At 37.3% G+C, this 20,822-nt stretch overlaps 1 protein-coding gene across 3 annotated transcripts in view; it reads left to right on the forward strand.

The window, feature by feature from the left end:
* Positions 1-7,006, forward strand: part of LOC5571745 (serine/threonine-protein phosphatase alpha-2 isoform) — a 59,879-nt gene extending 52,873 nt beyond the window's left edge. For 2 of the 3 annotated variants that reach the window (XM_021852943.1, XM_001653720.2), the window contains 2 exons: positions 3,103-3,250; positions 6,651-7,006. In XM_021852943.1, coding sequence (XP_021708635.1) covers positions 3,103-3,250; positions 6,651-6,796 — 294 coding nt within the window. In that variant the 3' untranslated portion in view covers positions 6,797-7,006. The remainder of the gene's footprint in view (positions 1-3,102; positions 3,251-6,650) is intronic. The other variant, XM_021852944.1, reaches the window with a different exon arrangement.
* The last annotated feature ends 13,816 nt before the right edge of the window (positions 7,007-20,822 follow it).

Genomic DNA, 20,822 nt, shown 5'->3' on the forward strand with positions numbered 1-20,822 from the left:
CGTCGCTTAATTTCGATAACATGCATGTACTGTATGAAAAAAAAAATTCATTTTTATAAAAATATTTGAATTTTTGAACAAATTATTGTAAAAATATCATAATTTTTAACATAACATTACTCAAAAAGTTGCAAGTTTTTGCAAAAACTTATCAATGTTCCGAAATACGCTATATTTCATCTACCAAATGTCAAAGTTTGCCGGATGTATATTTTGATATACCGTGCACCCCCGCTAATTTGAACGGTACCTCATGCAAACCATCGGGGTTCATTTTTAATTTGAACATCTAGTCACCCTAGAAACGTGTTTCTGGTTACCTCTTTCACTGTTTTGTTTTGACTCTGCGTTCCGTTCCACAGCGTTCCATCTCACTTAACTCCGTTCCATGAGCTAAATGACGTTTGAACCATTTTTAATCTGAACGATGTGCAAATTAGCGGGGTACAGATTAAAAAGTGTTCAGATTAAATGTGGTCAAACCAACGGGGGTACCCGGTATGTGAGATATCTGAACTCAAAATAACCACCTTTTTCATAGACTTATTATTAATTTTATCATTGTTCTACAAGATTGTTGACACATTGCGTCAGTCAAGTTTTATTAATCAAATACTTTCTGTTAGTCAGGTGTTACAGTATCTAGATATTTTCATATTGTTGTGTGGCTATCTTTTGTCATTTCCAGCAACTGTCTAATTAGAACCTCGGTGTGGCCTGCTATGATTTATTTTTACATCCTGTTATGACCGTGTCGAGACAGTTCTCTTTGATATAAATCACAATTTACAAATCACAAGTATTTAAATAAAAGTATTGGATTAACAAATCTTAACTGACGCAATGTGTCAAAAATCTTGTAGTATAATGATAAAATCAATAATAAGTCCATTATATTTATATGAAGAGACGGTTATTTTAAATTTAGATATCTCAAATATATCAAAATATACATCTGGCAAACTTTGACATTTGGTAGATAAAATATAGCGTATTTCGGAACATTGATAAGTTTTTGCAAAAACTTGCAACTTTTTGAGTAAAGTTATGTTAAAAATTATGATACTTTTACAATAATTTGTTCAAAAAATCAAATATTTTAATGAAAATTACATTTTTTTTCATACAACAAATGCATGTTATCGAAATTAAGCGACGCATGGTTTTTAAAATGAAAAAGTTTACGTTTTTGACGTAAAAAGTAGAAAAAACGTAAAATTTAAGTGATTTACACATTTATTACCATAACTTTGTTATTTGAAGTCCTAGAACTTTGGTGTTCGACAACTTGTCGTATTTTTACACGTTCTAAAACATTGCCGAAGACGCGAAAGCTCTAGGACGCAAAACAAAAAAGTTTGCATCGCAGCGCCACTTATGCGGCGAAATTTCTAACTAACCTTTATCATCAAATTGAAGAACAAACAAATTCAAGGTAGGTCTCCTTTGACACCAACCCAAAAAAATGCACTCCTTAAGCACTAGAGTTTTTGTCTGGCTGAATTCTGCTCCTGGCCCAGTGTGCAATGGTGGGACGTAAATATGATTTTTCAACAAACTTTGGATGGTTCGTCACTGTGTGTGTCGACACAAACTCTGATTCATGATTTATTTATGTTTAACATTTTTTGTTTCAGAACACCTCTTATTTACCTTTATTTTTGTAATTAAAAAAAAACTTTGAATGGTTCGACACTACAAGTGTAGACTCGCGAAAGGTTCACTTTATTCAACAAACTTTGGATGGTTCGCCACTGTAAGTGTCGGCATAAGAATATGAGTGTTCTATGATGTCCCAACCAATCGAGTTTTTTGTTTCTTTTCAAATAAGTAAAATATAATAACACATGCTTTCGTCCTGACAGCTGTAGGAATGTTACGTGTAGGTATTTGTTCAACAAACTTTGAATGGTTCGTCACCTCAAGTGTCGGCATAATTTTCCTCTACATAGAAATTGTTCATATCAAATGAAAATATTATATTTACATATAAGCATGTATATATCTCACAAATCATTGTTTATCATGGTCTAATCGCTTATCAAAGTGAATCCTGTTACCCAACGATCCTCCCCATTAACAAACATCCCTCCCAGTAACCTTTGTGGAGATGCAGAGGCAAACACGGTCTCCAAATAGCAAAGGTTACACACTAACATTCCTTCCCCCATTCCCACCTGACTGCAAGGACGTGGCCGGCGCCGTTATTGACCCTGTATAAATAGAGGCACTGAATTATGCACACTGAAGAAGATTATGGTCAATCCCAGCCGAACTTCTAGTTGATTCTTTGTGCATTTTCACTGATTTCGGTCAATCACGAAATAGCAACCATTGATATGTGTAGTCAGTCTAAGCTAAGCTGAATGCTGGCAATCAAAAGACAAAACATATGTTTAATTATTAGATTTTATTATTAGATTTTGTATTCGTTGATAGTGATGATTCATGTCTATTTTTCTGCTCAGAAGTGAATGCAAGCAGAACCGATCCCTCTACGGTCATCGAGCCATTGAAATAAGCAAAAAAAAAACAACACCTTTTGAATCCGCGGACAGAAAACTAGCATAGTAACAATTATCCGATCATGCGTCCTAATCTAAAAAATCTGATCTCCGCAAATGAGCGAGAAAAAAAGAAAACAAATTAAATAAAACCGATCGCGAGACTACAACACAAATTCAGTTCTGCGAAAACTAAACGTTTAACGTTCGCATATCGACCTTTTTTTTCTATAATAATGCAAATTTCATACAAATGTGGAACAAACTCACCGGATTTGTTAAAATAATGTGCCGTCAGTGGCTTCCGGACGAAAAAATATGAATCGTTGTATACACTACGGCTTTCCACTATAACTTTAATGAAATGAACAATAGCATATAATTATACTATTAAATTGAAGATATGCAAATCAAGAACAAAATAATAATTTTTGACGGCTGCGAAAAAGAAGTTTGCCGGGACAACTAGTTCCTCAATAAATTTGTCCAAGGAAGATTTTATCACAATTTCATCCAAAAATTGTTCATGCAGTCTTTTTTCCATTTCGATGATTAAAATCATACTTCCAGCTAACATTTCTCTTGTTTTATTTTTCAGATCGTCGGTAAATTTTTATCTAAGCATGACTTTGATTTGATTTGCCGGGCCCATCAAGTTGTCGAAGATGGTTACGAGTTTTTTGCTAAACGTCAACTAGTAACACTCTTTTCTGCACCCAACTATTGTGGCGAATTTGATAATGCAGGTAATGTATAAAAATGATGCTTTTACAAGGTATCTTGAGCCGAGTTACAAATCGTTAGCAAATTCTAAAAACTCGGTGAGACGGACCAACCATGGTCTCAAGGGTCAAACACAATGCAATGTTTTGATCAATGTCGACTAAGTCAGATTCAACATGGATTTGACAAGTAGAGTGCAGAGTCTATATATAGAGAGTTGCGCGAGGAGACTTCTTTGTATGAGAAAAAAAGTCGAGTATTCGACACTGAAAAAGTCGCAGACGAAATTGGCCTATCTGTCAAGATAAGCAACATAGGGGAAGGCGGGGCAGTATGGTCATACGGGGTAAAATGGGCCACCTTTCCTTTGAGCTTAAAACACAAATTTTGATCTCAATAACCTTAGGACCTTATAAAGTATGCTTCAATTAGTCACCACCGTGAAAACTAGGCAAAAAACTGATTTGGAACTTCATATATCGAAAAAAATCTGAAATGTTGATGCTACTACGAAAATCTTATAAGATTTTGGATGTAAAAATAAGCTTTGCATAAAGTTTTGTTTATTGACTTCAATTTTTTTCACCGCAGTTCGTTCTTTCATTATTCATAGGCATTATGTGCACAAAATTGTATAGATTCTAAAATAAATTTTCAATAAAATATAATTTATATGAAACATCTAGGAACGGGGCAATATGGTCATAGCCGGTCAAAGCTATCTTATCACAAAAATAGATAACCAAAAATGGCATGTAATTTTAGCAGTTTAATTGCAATATTGTTATCGCACGTGATTTCAATTAAAACTAGAATTTTTAACTGGTTAAACTTATTTGAACGACTATGTTTGAAAACTGAAGCTCTTAGAACCATGATTTATTGAACTGTCAGCAAAACATACCATTTCATGATTCAAATCAGACTTCAACCCAGTTTTTGTACTAAACTCTATCATACATTATTGTCTTCTTCTAAATTAAGCCTTGCAAATGGTTTTCCAATCAAAATAATAAGATTTAGTATGGTGGCTCATATTGCCCCGTAGGGGGGACCATTTCGCCCCGTATAGTGTGGAGTCACACACAAAATAGTGTTTTTCAAAAATGTTCCCAAAAAAATTCTAAGTAATCTTTTTACCAAAATACAACTGTGGTATGAAAGGAGATGCTTCAAACTACAAATTAAGCTTATGGATCGATTAAATTGTATTGTTTTTCTATGTTTTTCAAGAACTTTTGCTTAGGTGGACCATACTGCCCCTATTGACCCTATTAGAGTTTAAACGTATTTACTCGCCTTACTGATGGTTTTTAGTATTTTACTTTTTCTTTTGCAAGAGTGTGAAGTGTTAAAGTTTAATTAGTAGTTTTTTTCTATTAAACATACTCTAATTATCCCTTTCATTAATTTAAAAAAGTGTAGTTCTTTGAACGGTTGTTCTTTATCTTCAATAAGAGCTCCTATCAGATAGATTCTGTTTTGCTGGTCTGCTCGATAGGTAGACGGTTTTACGGTTGGATAGGTAGATTTGGTTTCACTCTTCGCGCAACTCTCCATTCATAGACTCTGGTATAGTTGGGGAAAAGCACTAATTTTCGACCTACAAGAATTCTGTGCTAATTTTCGAATTTCCTTACAAAGTAGGCGAAAATCGTATGGATGGGTCGAAAATTGGTGCTTTCCTGGCTGTTGATCAAGATGGGCTTGCCGTTGTACCGTGTAGCCGTTCACATTGTGTTCGGGGCTTTGATAAGACAGCAAAGAAAAAAAATCTCAAAACTCGTCACACGATTTGAAACTTTGCTGAAGATGGCGTAAGAACTTACACCTTCAGGGATCGTCCATAAATTATGTCGTGCGATATATATACAGGGTCCACCACAAAAGGCCGAATCACAAAAGGCCGAATCACATAAGGCCGAATCACAAAAGGCCGAAAGCACAAAAGGCCGAATCATACAAAAGGCCGAATCACAGAAGGCCGAATCACAAAAGGCCAAATTAGAGTTACAATCCTAAAGAATAAATCTTGTATATGAAAAGAACAAGTCCATGCTTTGTTAAATGCAGTCATGTCAGTAACCAGTGCGCTATCCTCCATGCGGCGAAGCCGCATTGAGGATAGAGGAACTGAGGCGGCAGAAGGCCGCCGAAGTCTCCGATATCCGAAGGTTGTGTATAGCATCTATTTATTGTCATGCAAATAGCAAATCCAATTGCCCGGTATAATGCAAGCAGAGGATGTTTTTCCATTTTTAGGTCCGACGAGCGACAGCGAGTTCGGACAGCAAGCGTTTGGTCGGTATAATGCCAACATAGTCTTTTATATATATATATATATATATATATATATATATATATATATATATATATATATATATATACCGGGTACCCCCGTTGGTTTATATATATATATATATAACTCTTCGGGAGAAATCAAACGGAATCCTTCAATAACGTATTTAGGGTCTTTTTTATGTGGATAGACCTATACCCCATTTTTATGTTTTGAACTAGCTTTACATAGACATTCCACGAGATTTCCGTGTGTTCTCTAATATTGCAACTTTTCATTCAACGTCTTCCTTTTAATTGGCTGCCCGAAGTAGACATATTGATATTGTAATGTATGGCATCATATATTAGAGAATTTCCATGATTTTTAATAGCTTTTAACAAGAGAAGAACTAGCTTATAAATTAAAATTCTCGTTAATAAAGAAAAAAAAAATAGCTTTTAACGCTTGAGTATAGTGTTTCTTGAATTATCAGCACGTTATGTTTTCGTATGATAATTGCGAACCATGTTTACTTATGGCTACTTAAAGAGAAAACACAAATTCAATCTCTGATGAGAAACTTTTCACTTGCCCCACCTGATAAGAAAATTGACGGTGTTTAAATTTAGTTATTTTTAGGTCTACGTCGAATTAATTCAAAAACTTTTTTTATTGCAGTTTGAAACTGTCACAGAGAAGACAACTAAGAAGTGGTACAGGAAATTATTTCCCGCAACTTTTTTCCACTGAAAATATTAAAATAAGATTGTACGCCACCAACTTGTTACGGAGTAACAGTTGACAGGTTAAACATTTTTCACTCTATTATGCAATAATGTCTGAAAAATCTCAGAAATCTCTTACCTATCGTAATGTTCTCAATGGCCTCAAATGTTTACGCATGAGTTTAAAACGTTAATTCACATATTCAGTAAAATATATCAATTATTTTCACTTACCCCATTTACCCACTTGCCCCGCGGTACCTTATATATATATATATATACTTTTTGTAAGAAAACATTCCAATTTTTTTATGGATTGTCACGTTATCCGGAACCTCCGTTCCCCCAAGAGCGTGGTGTAATTTATGGACGACCCCTAATGATGAATAGGTTTATTATATAATGTCATTTTTACAGGTGCAATGATGTCAGTGGACGAATCGTTGATGTGTTCTTTCCAAATCCTGAAACCGGCTGATAAACGCAAATTTCAGTACGGTGGTATAAATTCTGGACGACCGGTCACACCGCCGAGGGGATACAGTAAGAATAAAAAGAAATAAAATGGAAAAGCTTAAACGGTACATACATTATAAAACTGCATAACATACACGTTGAAACAAATTAATCTACATGATGACTTATGTAAAGTTAATTCAAATAATGAACCTTTGAGAAGAAACATACGACATGATTATTTAAAATTAATTTAAACGATAGATTGCAGAAATAAACTTCGCATAATGCAAAGAAGATAACCATTTTAATTTCAATTTATGTTTTTTTTTTCACAGCAAGAAAAATCCGTTTTATTTTAGAGCTAATAAACTTGTTTCTTTACATTCGATTATTTTCAACACTTTGTTCTTCAATTGCACATTTACCTTAGGCAGCGTCCATAAATGACGTAGCATTTTTTGACTAATTTTCGACACCCCATCGTAGCCTATTTTCCTATGCCTAATATATGGTTCGTAGCAAAATCATAGACTCCCCCTAAAATGTCACGTCATTTATAGACGGTCCCTTAGTACCAAATTTGAAATAAATGATTTAAAAAGGATTGTGTGTTATTTCAACAAATTACGTTAATTTGATTTTTGTTCAATTTTTCATATTGATAGGCTGTTTTTGAACACGCCAATCTATCATAAAACGGCCTACTTTCCAGCACTGAATTATGCGGTATCGTAAGATTCATTACGCAATTAAGTTTAGTTGCATAATGACTATTACGCAAGAGAAGATATCTGATTGTTTTTATTCTACCTAGTGCTTGAAAAAAAAAGATTCAATGTCGGTAAATGTGATATGGGATCTATACGAGTTAATTATGAACTCCACTCTTATTGAAATTGCAGAAAACAATTAGATTCGGCTGGTGAAACGGCTGCAGTTTTTGAAAAAAAAGTGTATAGCACGGAAATAAGTCGGTTTATTCTGCACGCGTTCTGCTGGGCAGTATTTCATTAAAGCCCAAGCAGAAGGTGAAGATGCATGAAAGCCAAATCTCAGATTTTCGGGAGCACAGATCTGGAGAACCGGACAGCGGATCGGGCTGAGGGCTTGATCGATTGGTCACTCGCTTGTGGTGACCAATCGATTAAGTTTTAGCTTCATTCGCTGTCTGGTTCTCTAGATTTGTGATCAAGGTTTGAAATTTGGCTTCGTTTCATCTTCACCATAAAAATCGTTTGCACGCCTTTTGTGTGCAATCGAATTCAGCATTTCGCGTCGCCGGAGTGATATTTTGCTTTTGTGAACACGCTGATTAAAGTAACTTACAGCTGCTCAATCAAGAATGGATGATCAATTTGGTGAGCTCATTTCACGCTTTTATTTTAAATGTACAATATACCTATTAGGAAACATTTTTGTCGTGGCAACGGTGGGAATGTTACTTAAATAAATTGATTTAACAAAATATGAACAGTTTGTCATTGTAAGTGTCGACTTATACTTTTGTACATTAACACTAAAAACCCCATACCTGATTTTTATCATTATAAAAATAACCTTTGAATGGTTCAATCACAGAGAAACAGACGTTACACTTAGAACAAATCGCGCACAAAATCATAGTCGCGAAAACATGTACGCCCAATGCTAAAAACACTGTAGTTGGCCGATGGACCAACAGGTGGCGGTAGTGTGTAAACGTCAAACATGAACAAAAACAACGCGAGCGCTGCGGGTGGTCGATTGACCACCTACCAGATATTCGAATCGATCGTTAAAAAGTTGGTCGATGGACAGCGATGAGAGTGTGACGTCTGTTTGTCTGTGGTTCAATGCTAAAAGTATTTACGTTGTTCATATGATGTTCACGTTGTCTTTACAGTACTGATAGGTGATGTTTTGAACTGAGGTTGCATGAATCGCATCACTTACCAAGGTGAATTCTGATCATGCAGCTATGCTCCCTCCCCACTAACAAAACTCCTTCCCTTGACAACCATGAATATGCATATACTCGGTCTTTAGCAACAATGGATGTCACACTATCATTCCTTTTCTTCTCCGATAACCGAAAGGACGTGGCCGGCGGCGTTGTTGGCTTTGAAATGTTTATATTTCTCGAAATTGTACACTGGAGATGGTAGGCTACTTTCGAGCTCCGTCTGTTGGTTCATTGTGCAATTTTGATTGTTCTGGTCAATCACGGAGCAAAACTACGGTCATAGATGCTCATGCTCAACTCCACTCATCTTTTAATTACATTACCTTTTAATTAATTTTATGAACTTTTTTTGTTTTCAAGTCTAGCTTCAGACATTTAGCTAACAGAAAAAAAATGAGACGAATAAGTGAACTACCCAGGTGATTTGTATTGCTGTCCTTATTTTAACAATATCATTGGTACTACAAAGCCTGTTGATGAATTTAATAAATAAAAATAAAATACTCACAAAAAAGATCTATGAAGATTTACTGTCATAAAATATACTATACACTCCCGTGCAAAAGTTTGGGTTCACCTCCTTAAAAACATACGAAAATGTTTTGTCCATATATCTTTGATTATACGTCCAATCCTTTATCCAATCGTTCTCTATGGATAAAGAAAGGCAATGAGTTTTTCTTACTACGTAGGTATTTTTCCAAAAACCATTTTTTTAATTTTGTGTATTACATTTTTACTGAAAGTTGTGATGTTTTTTAATGAAACACTGAAAAAACATGGTTAATAGGGTGGTTCAAAAATCGGTTTTGCTCCTCACCGCCCATTCGATTTTAGAATTCTCAGCGTTCTGCCAAAATTTGAGCTCATTTGGACTTTGTTTCAATGTCACAAGCAATTGCTTTAATCGACTGGCAATACCTCGAAACTTGCCTCTGTGTCAATGAAGCTGTTTACTATTTTATTAGTAATCTGAACCATATAATATCAGCAAATGTGCCTCTGCGAAGACCAAGTGCGAAACCAATTGGGGGCAACGCACGCCTTCGATACTTAAAGCGTTTAAGGTCCAAAGCACTACGAAGTACCTTGAAAACAAAAACCCGTTAACCAAGCAATCTTTTGTACTTGCAGTTGCAAGCAATGAATACCGCAGTCACAATCGTTTCATGTACACTAATCGCATGCAGGATAAGCTTCGCAGGAATTCAAAATCGTTTTGATCATTTGTGAAAACTAAAAAGAAAGAGGATGGTCTCCCTAGCGAAATTTATTTCGGCGGCAAGTTCGCTGCATTAGTGGTTGATAAATGCAATCTTCTAGCAGAACGTTTCAGTAACGTGTTCAACGACTCGACTGCCACTGAATCACAAATAGATACGGCGCTCAGTAATACACCAAGGGATGCGTTCAATCTCAGCTAAAGCATTCAAACGAAAGTGACCCAGATGGTATCCCACCAAGCATCTTGAAAAAAATGCTCTACCGAACTTATTCTGCCTTTATCGAAGCTGTTCAACGCCTCTTTGCTCCAAATATTATTTTCAGAGCGGTAGAAGTATTCTTACATGTTTCCGATATACAAGAAAGGAGATAAGAAGAATGCGGAAAACTATCGCGGCATCACATCACTCTGCGCTTGTTCCAAGGTTTTTGAGATAATTGTCAACGATGTCCTACTCTCCTGTTGTAAAAACTACATTTTATCACCAATCACCAATGACCAAGATGGATTCTACCCCCGAAGATCGATCTCAACTAACCTCGCTCCCTTCGTATCTCTGTGTCTGCAGAATATGGAAGCACGAGTACAAGTGGACGTTATTTATACCGACCTCAAAGCGGAGTTTGATCGCGTCGACCACTCCATACTACTTGCTAAATTAGGCAAACTTGGCGTATCGTCGGATTTGGTTCACTGATTACAGTCATACCTAACGCACCGGAAGCTTTGTGTAAAGCTAGATTCAGCAAATTCAGACTACTTTACAAACACTTCAGGAGTTCCCCAAGGCAGCAACCTAGGGCCGCTGTTGTTCTCCACCTTTCTCAACGACATTGGATGCGCTCTTCCTACTGGATGCAGAATTCTGTTTGCTGACGACATCAAAATTGTTGTAGTTGTTCGTTACAGGAACGATTGTCTGGTGCTACAACATCTAATCAACGTTTTTTGCCAATGGTGCGATAGGAACTTCGTCACCATAAGTGTTCAGAAATGCAACGTTATCAGTTTTCACCGCAAGCAAAAGCCAATTATCTTCAACTATACCATTGATGATCTGCCACTACATCGTGTAGATACTATTCGAGACCTAGGTATCACGCTAGATTCAGCTCTAACTTTTAAGCCCCATTATCTGGACACTATCGCCAAAGCTAATAAACAGCTCGGATTTATATTCAAAATTGCGGATGAATTCCGTGACCCAACCTGTCTCAAAGCGTTGTACTGTTCTTTTGTGCGTTCCATCATAGAGTTCGGATCCGTCATCTGGTGCCCATACCAAAGGGTTTGGATAATGCGACTAGAGACCGTACAAAGAAAATTTGTGCGCTATGCCCTTCGGTATCTGCCGTGGAGAGACCCCACAAGTCTGCCACGATATGAACATCGATGTCAACTGTTGTGTATCGATACTTTTGAGAGCAGAAGGTCTACAGCTCAATCAGTGTTTGTAGCTAAAGTTTTTGTAGGCGAAATTGATTCACCTGAAATTATTGCCAATCTGTCAGTATATGCCCCAGAACGGCCACTCCGTACAAGAAGTTTCCTACATCTCGCTTCAACGAGCACTATCACCTCTTCGATTTCGGCTTGACAACTTCTACATTTCGACAACGGATTGAACGAGTGTTACGCGAGGAAGAACGGGAAGATATTTGATATTTGTTTGACGTATTTTTAAAGTGTTAGAATTAAGTTATTCGTTGTCTTTGTCTTCACTATGCGTTTCAAATAGTTGATTGTTTTTTTTTACTTTTATTGTTCATTAAGACACAGTCAGATGAATCAACAAATATACAAATACAAATACAAGCTCTACGAAATTTGTATGGGAAAAGCGTACAATTCATTCAGTTGGTCATAGCATTTGCCCATATTTACTTATTATTATTATTATTATTTGTATTTGATCCATCTGACATAACATTGGTCTTAATGAATTTAAATAAAACTAACAAACAAACAACATAACACGAAATGCACACTTAACTATTATTCTCACAGTTGAAAACGGAATCAGGGTGGCCACCGAACCGGGAAAAACGGGAAAAGCGGGAAAAAGACGGGAATTTGAATCCGCCAGGAAAAAGACGGGAAAAACCGGGAATTTGATATGGTTACCGGGAAAATTGTCTTGAAGTTAAATTTTCAAGCTCAAAATCTTTGAACCACCATAAGTTGTGTTATGTTTGATTATATTTTTATTGAGCATCTATGGTTTTGGGAAAACAAGTTTCCTTCGTATATCTTCAATGATTTATTTTTGATTTGATTTATTTTCGCATAACGACGATTCGCATAAATTTATGTGTGGACGTTTTGCATAATGGACGTTTGGCATAAAGAGAACTATATGCCTTCTTTAAAATGCTACTTGTTCTTATATGAAACTGCTTTTTGCGAAACGTCCGTATGCTGTTAAATGAGCGGCGAATAGTGTCGTTATGGTAAATTTTCAAAGAAAGTTTTAGCACTCAAATAAATTGGAATGAAAGTTTTCTTCAATTAATGAATAGTTGTACCACAATAAATCCGGACATTCTTGAAAACTATTATTTAGTTTAAAGAGCTTTTTCTATGTCATACGTTAGCTATTCGAATACGAATAAAATAAAACAGTTGAGATGTGTAATGGTTATCATAAAACATTTCATTTTTATCTAGTTAAGTTTTGCATACAACTATTCACAGTTTTTGAAGGCGTAAGCAATACTGGTGGAAAAGTCAATACTAAACAATCCACTGGAGCTAAGCCAAAATGCAAACTTTGATTGTTTGAAATATTTTGTAAGCTCATGTGTGAACTATTGAGCTCATTTTTGAAATCATACATCATTACATGCATTTTTTTCAATCGTAAAACCGTTTATTCTTATAAAACCGTCTTATTTGGAAGAAAATTTTCTACAATTAGGCGTATTATGCTGACTTCCAAAATTTGAATTTGCAATAAATTGGATCTATAAAATATTGACGTCATCTTCTGATTTAGTGGAACCAATTTTTGAAGATATTGAATTTTTCCATTCCTCAACCTGTTTCGTTACATGGTGATCATTTTCGTAAACTGTCATTTTCAATTTTATGCTTTATTCATGCTAACTTTATGAAAAGTCAATTACGTACACTGGTAGAGACCAACGAAGTATTGATTTTGCTGAAAAAAGGATTACAATAACTCAATTTATAAGGATAATATAACAAAAAGTTGTAAAATAGTGATCAATTCGCCCCTGTTTAAGATACCAAGAATAGGAACCCTCCTATGAACACAATTGAAAACCGGGAAAATTTTGTAAATTAGACCGGGAAAACCGGTAAAAAAGCGGGAATTTGAAAATGGAAATTCGGTGGCCACCCTGCGGAATTTTCGACACGCGAAAAATGAATTTTCTCCGAATCTATGCGTCGGAGCTACGTCGGGCAAGGTGCGCTGCGTAGTATACCACGTCCGCTGTCCAGCGCACTATGCCCGACGTTAGGTTCAATGCATCGATTTAGAGAAAAATCTGTTTTCGCGTGTCGATGATTCCGGCTTTCAACTGGAGACGCGATATTTCTAAAGTATTCAGCCAATCGATTACGAAGCGTCGTCATAGTGATGTTAAAATCGAAGAGATGATAAATCTCGTTGCCATATATCTAGTTGGGTCATGCTGTCCGTATAGAGTGTTCCGACTGCCGAGACTGACAAAATTCCGCTCCGGAGCGTAGATGCTAACATCAGCCAAAAGGGATGGCGAATCGATGTCCCCTCGAAGCAACTTGAGTAGAAAAGCGGCTTGCAATACACAACGCATATTCTCCAAAGTATCAATCCCGGTTACTGGGAGCACGCCAAGGAAGATTTCTAAGGACGTGGCGCAGGAATTTTCTCTGAACAGATTCAATTAGGGTAATCCAGCTGGCGTGGAACGGACACCATACTATCGCAGCAAATTCCAGAATCGAACGAACTAGAGCGCAGTAAAGAGGACATACACTACCCGTCATAAATACGGACTCACTGAAAGGGGCGGTCCATTAATTACGTAAGACATTTTTGGCGGTTTTTCAACCCCCCTTCCCTCCATGGTAAGATTTTGTGTATGAAAATAAAAAATAATTTGTATGACGCGTAAGAAATCTCAACCCCCCCCCCTCCCCCCATAACCCCTTACGTAATTAATGGATCGCCCCAAATAAGTATTGCAACACTCAGCTGAATAATGAATCACCCCCAAAAAGTTTAGCATCACCTCAAAACAGGTTAATTCACATTGCTATATCTCGAGATCCTTACGACTTGCAAAGAAGCGATCTTCAGCAAAGTTGTTCAGGGGATCAAGGACAACCGGAAAGCGAACAGTTTAGTTCGCGATTTTGCCGCTAGGTGGCGCTAGTGAGCATGTAAAATTGAGCATTTTGAACTAGTTCTAGCTTGTGATTCATAAGAGATAGAAAGTTCGGGTCTTCGGCAAAGCTGCTCAGGGGTTCAAGGACATCCGAAAAGGAAAGTTAAGTTCGCGATTTTGCCGCTAGGTGGCGCTAGTGAGCATGTAAAATTGAGCATTTCAAACTAGTTCTAGCTTGTGATCCATAAGAGATAGAAAGTTCGGGTCTTCGGCAAAGTTGCTCAGTGGTTCAAGGACATCCGGAAAGCGAACAGTTTAGTTTGCGATTTTGCCGCTAGGTGGCGCTAGTGAGCATGCAAAATTGAGCATTTTGAACTAGTTCTAGCTTGTGATCCATAAGAGATAGAAAGTTCGAGTCTTCGGCGAAGTTGTTAAGAAGGCCAAGTACATCCGGAAGACAAATAGTTAGGTTGTAGATTTCGCCGCTAGGTGGTGCTAGTGAGCATGCAAAATTGAGCATTTCAAACTAGTTCTAGCTTTTGATCCACATGAGATAGAAAGTTCGAGTCTTCGGCAAAATTGTTCAGAAAGTCAAGGACTTCCGGAAGACAGATAGTTTGGTTCGAGATTTCGCCGCTAGGTGGCGCTTGTGAGCATGCAAAACTGAGCATTTTGAACTAGTTCTAGCTTGTGATCCACAAGAGATAGAAAGTTCCAGTCTTCGGTAAGTAAAGAACAGAAATAAAGTAAAGGACATCCAAATATATTTTTTTTTGGTTCCTAATTTTGCCACTAGGTTGCACTAGTACGCATATTTAATTAAATATATGAAACAAATTCTATCTTTCGAGCCAGATGAGATAGAAAGTTTGAGTCTTCGGCAAAGTTGTTCGGAAAGTCAAGGGCATTCAGGAAACAGTTTACTCTGGAGGGATGACTGTACCTAAACATTATGAATTTGATAAGATAGAATTTCCAGAATGCTGTTCAGAAATCCTTTGACATTTGGAAGTTGAAGTGATTAGGGATGGAATCATATTAAATTAAAGTGATTCAGGTCTGATCAAATGTATATTCAAGTGTATCATATCTGATTCATATTCTAGTGATTCTGGTATGACTTACTCCATGTGCGAGTGACTCAGTCAGGATTCATATTCATCATATTCAAATTATTCAAGTCAGAATCTCTTCATGGTTCAAGTTCGATTGACTTCATATCCAAGTGATTGATGTCCTATTCTCTTTATATTCATGTCTTTCGGGTTTGATTCACTCTATATTCAAGAAATTCAGGTTTGACTTGAATATGGAGTAAACAAAAGTCATGTCGGATTCGCTCCATATTCAAGTGATTCAGGTTTGATTCGCTTTATATTCAAGTGCTGCAGGTCTGAAGCACTTCATATTCACCTATTTCAAGTACGAATTACTTGATATTCAAGTAGTTCAGGTTTGATTCATCTAGAATTTTCCACTTTTACAGGTATGACTTGATGTTCAAGCAGGTTAGGGCTGATTCACTTCATTTTCAAGTGATTCATGCTTGAATCACTTTATGAACGTTTTTCAGATTTGATTAGTTCAATATCCATGTGATTGATGTTTGATTTTTGAATTAAATTTAAGGCATTCAGGTCTCATTCACTTTATATTCAAGTGTTTCAGATTTGACTAGCTCCATATCCAAGAGACTCATGTCCAATTCACTTCATATTCAAGTGTTTCAGGTGAGAATCACTTCATGTGATTCATGTCTGATTCACTTCATAGTCAAGTGTTTAAGGTAATATTCACTTCATACACAAGTAATTCCGATATCATAATCGCCTCGGAAGTGTTTTCCTCATTCGATTGTGAGCCTCCAACGGCAACGCTTTATAGAAACGCGTCGGAGTTAAAAAAAATCGGAGTTTTTTTGCGGCGGTACTCAAATTTTGAGAATTGGAACGATTATTTTGGGAAAAAGTGTTGTGGGATAGTGTTTAACCAGCCAAAAACGCTGAGGATTTGAAGAGGAAGTGTTAAACAGTGATATAAAGCGACAGGACGCTAACACGCCATATTGAATCGGCGGAACATAGTTCGTGACGCCATTTTGTTTTGGGCTGCGAAAAAATACACGTGCAATAAGGTGAAGTGAACAGGAAAAGAAAAAGATGAGTGTCGATGGAGACCCTCCGGTGCTACCGGAGGAGAACGGGGTCGACATAGATATGGCAGCAGGTGCACAAAGCCTGGAACTACAACAAACGGCGCGAACAGTGCTACCCAAGACGACACCCCATCGGAGAGAATTGATCAACGTGGAATACACGATGGCGGACACTGGACCGTACAGGATTTATTTCGAGCCACTCACGGTGGAGGACCGAATAAACAAATTTTCCGTGGGATCAACGCTGAGGAAAATGGATCAATACCGAAGGCATATTGTGGACATGAAGCAGGTAGGCCGTAACAAAATTATGGTCTACTTGAATAGCTATGCAAAAGCTAACTCGTTGGTGAAGGAGGTTCAATCCGGTAAAATCGGACGATACAGAGCATACGTACCATTGCACCTAATATGCGTAACCGGTGTCATCGCTGGTGTACCAGCCGACATCTCGGAAAAGGAGATTTTTGATGACATCCAGTGTGAAGTACCGATCGTGAGCGTTCGTAGACTCAACAGATTTGTGGACGGAGCACCAACCCCAACTAACAGAATCAGCGTCATGTTTCGGTCAAACGTACTGCCAGAAAGAGTGAAACTGTTTTGCTGTTCCAGTCGCATTACACCGTTCGTGCAAAAGTTGGTCATTTGCGAAAACTGCCTCAGGTTCAACCACCGGGCATCTCAATGCAAGGGCAGGAAAAGGTGTGAACGATGTTCAATACAACACGAAAGTCCTGATCAGTTCAGAAGCTGCGCGAATGAAGCAAAATGCGCATTTTGCAAATCATCATCACATACCTCAAGTTTTGACAAATGTCCAGAGAAATTGCGGCAGATCAGCATCAAACGGCTAATGGCGAAGCGTACGGTTACCTACGCTGAAGCACGAGAACAAATACCGATCACCAGCAACATGTTCGAACCGCTAACAGGTCTGGATGAATTCCCAACACTGCACGAATCATTCGCGACAGTTGCTGGTAACGCTACAACTAGCAGCTTCCGTAAACAATGGGCGCAAGCAAATCAAGAAAGGGCAAAAATAACACCAGCGGTGAAACTGTTCAAAAACAAGGAAGAGAAGAAAAAGGCAGGAGCGAAGCGTCAGCGAATGGACAACAAGAATAAGGAGGAAAATTCGTTGAACGACGAAACTGCGAACAATAGCAGCGAAAATGGAGTAGCTTTGAACAACCCGTTCAAAGTATCTGATAAAGAAAGATGGGAAAACATTACCAAGGAGGAGAAACGGAAAGCAGAAATGGCGGCCAGTCTCAATGTAAAAACAACGATGATGTCTTTTTACAGCGACTTCCTGAACCAGCTGGAAGACTCAGAAGAAATTGCACGTAAGTTCAAAAACTGTACTGAAAAATATTTTAACTTAGCACACACTGTCGAAGCAAACCTCAAATAAACTCAATAAAAACTGTAGGCATTTCACGAAGATTTTACTCAAAGTCACAATGGATCAAGGGCTCAAGATCATGCAATGTAATGTCCAGAGTTTAACTCAACATAAGGCAGAAATTCAAAGAGAATTAGTTAAGGGTGGATATGAAATTGCACTACTGTCGGAAACATGGACAGACGAATCACTAGAACAGTCCAGGAAATATCAAATTTCCAATTATCATTTAGTTTGTCATTCAAGATATGATAATTACGGAGGAGCAGCCGTAATAATTCATAAAGATTTGAATTACAAAAAAATTCAAATGCCAAGAATGTCTGATTTTACACAGGTCTGCGGAGTTTTGATTCTGCCCCTAGATCTGGTAATATTGTCAGTATACATCAGTCCATCAATACCAACTGACAAGTTTGGAGATGACATCAATAAGATCCTTAACTCAATTCAGCAATATAAAAGGATTATCTTTGGAGGTGATATTAATGCACACCACCATATATGGGGGAACGATACGAGCGATAGTAAGGGAGATATGTTCCTAGACGCGATTAACGGAAGCGGACTTATTCTTCTCAATAACGGTGCAAGCACATATCTGCCCATAATCGCATAACAGTCCCATGTCGACTTTTGACCAATTTGCGTTTTTGGCATAAATCAACTCAACATCGTCAGAAGATCGATAAAAACTGCTAAAAAAGTAGCCTTTGTTCCTAACTTGTACAAAAACAAACCCCATTTGTGTTGTCCCATCTTGAAAATATTCGCATAACAGTCACATCAAAGTCCGTATAGTGATCGGGCTCAGAATGGGTACCACTTCTAGTACTACATTCGGACTTTCGATACTACTAGTTATTCACTGATGTGTTGCGAAGTAAAGGGAAATCAATTATACAGTGAAACCTCCATGAGTCGATGTTCTATGTCTTAATATCAACTCATGGAACCATACTTAAACAAAACTCATGGAAACTATGATGATTCGCTCAAAAAGCTTTCCAAAGCATTTCTGTTCCATGACTCGATGTTTCCATGAGTCTATGATTCCTTCAGATATCGACTCATGGAGGTTTGACTGTATTTAATACACACTTGCTTACGACATTAGAAATGTCATGTATTCACGATGTTTCGAAAATATTTTTATATTAGTGGATATCACACATAATTATGTATTTTCAATTACGATGCATTACAAATTTTCGCTTATACAAATATTAATTTTCTTTTATGTCCGTAGGTAACCATTTGGGTGGTAAGGGGGGAATAAAAACAAATGAGCAACAAAAAATAAAACAAAATAAAGTTAATTCTACATTTTTTATTTAAATTTTGTAATGATTCTTTGCTGGTGCTCAGGAATATCGAACTAAAACTTATTTTTGCGTTTTTCGATAACTGGTGAAATTGACTCCTTGCTTGTAAGTGTGCAAAATAAAAACTTTTCAATGCGAAAGCAAGATTTCCATATAAAAACAATCAGCAACCACATCGTCTTCTTCATCTGCTTATTGGGAAAATACAGAAAGACTTTGGCTCGGCACATCCCACGAGCCACTGTATTTTAGATCTGCGGTCAAGGCTTACAGAATATGCCTGAAAAATTTGTTTCGTCATTCTGGATCTCCCATATAACAGATTAGCTAGGTTGTTCTGGAACATCTCGAATCATTTCCATCGGATTCCATTTCCGCATTATCCTAAAGATGATCATCTGGTTCTCTCATGACTGGGACTCATGACTGTAAGCGCATTCCACATCATAACGTGTGTTTTGAGAAATCATTCAATACGATGTTTTTTTTTTATCTGGTGATTCATCCATGGACATACAGTTTACTATCCGTAACTCGCTATTCCGTATCTCGATATCGAGTTATAGAATGTGTAGTAAATATGGGTTTTCATGGATACCTCGATGGTCCCTTTAACCAAAGTTACCCTGATCTGTGTTCTTTAACACGATATTTCCCTAACTCGATAGTCGCCTTAATATCGAGTTACGGAGAGTTGACTGTACTATAATAATTAAATTTTTACGACCAAAGAACATAAATGGCAAATGAAACAACCAGTGCATTAATAACAATGAGTATTTTAGTAGCTGTCGAACGAGCCGATAAACATGATGGGACTGGTATGCAATTACATTGGTATATTATATTGTATATAATCGCATAACAGTCTCGCTACGATTTTTGTGCATTTTAAGGCAAATTTTCAACTTGAATTCAAAAGAAATTTATTAGGTTTGTTCGTGTACTCAACAAACAGTGATATGTAGCAATTTAACACATTTTAGGCCAAATAAAGACTCAAAATGGAGCGAAATTGTTTCCACATTTCAATCGTCTTTTTCTCAGTTTGTCGTTTTCCAACATGGGACTGTTGTGCAAAGAGGGGCAGATATGTTCCGTTACAGTTAGGTAGGAAACCATCTGTTATCGATGTAACCATGTGTTCTGCTGACATTTACCTGGATGCGGAATGGTCAGTATTGGATTACAACTTGGGTAGCCATCACTTGGTCATCCAGACGAAAATCGACGTTCAAATGCAACGAAAAGTAAGGTACATATATAACAGGAAGAAGATTGGGGAGCAATTCGCTTTATTGGACCCAGAAGCGGTACAAAGAGTTGGCGATTTGTCGACGCAAGCTAAACAAATTTACAAAGAAAATAGGAAGAAGGATACACGCACACCTAAAGCATGGTGGTCGGATCAAGTAGATGAAGCTTGGAGAAATAAAACAGAGGCTAGGAGGGTCTTTAACCGAAACTCAACACAGGAAAACTTGTTGAAGTTTAAAAAATGGCAGCATTGTTCCAAAGAGCAAAACGCGAGGAGATGAAGAAGAAGTTTGAAAGCTTTTCGGACGAAATCACCCCATTCACAAGTACAAGGGAACTCTGGCTAAGAATAGGAAGGATGACGGGAAAACGTATCTTCAAACAGGAAAACAATGTGCTTTACGATGATACGCAAATGGCAGAGGAGTTTTTGGATGTTCACTTTGGTAAAAATGATCCACAAATTAGTAACCCT

The sequence above is a fragment of the Aedes aegypti genome, chromosome 3, assembly GCF_002204515.2.
Source record: "Aedes aegypti strain LVP_AGWG chromosome 3, AaegL5.0 Primary Assembly, whole genome shotgun sequence".
NCBI lineage: Eukaryota > Metazoa > Arthropoda > Insecta > Diptera > Culicidae > Aedes > Aedes aegypti.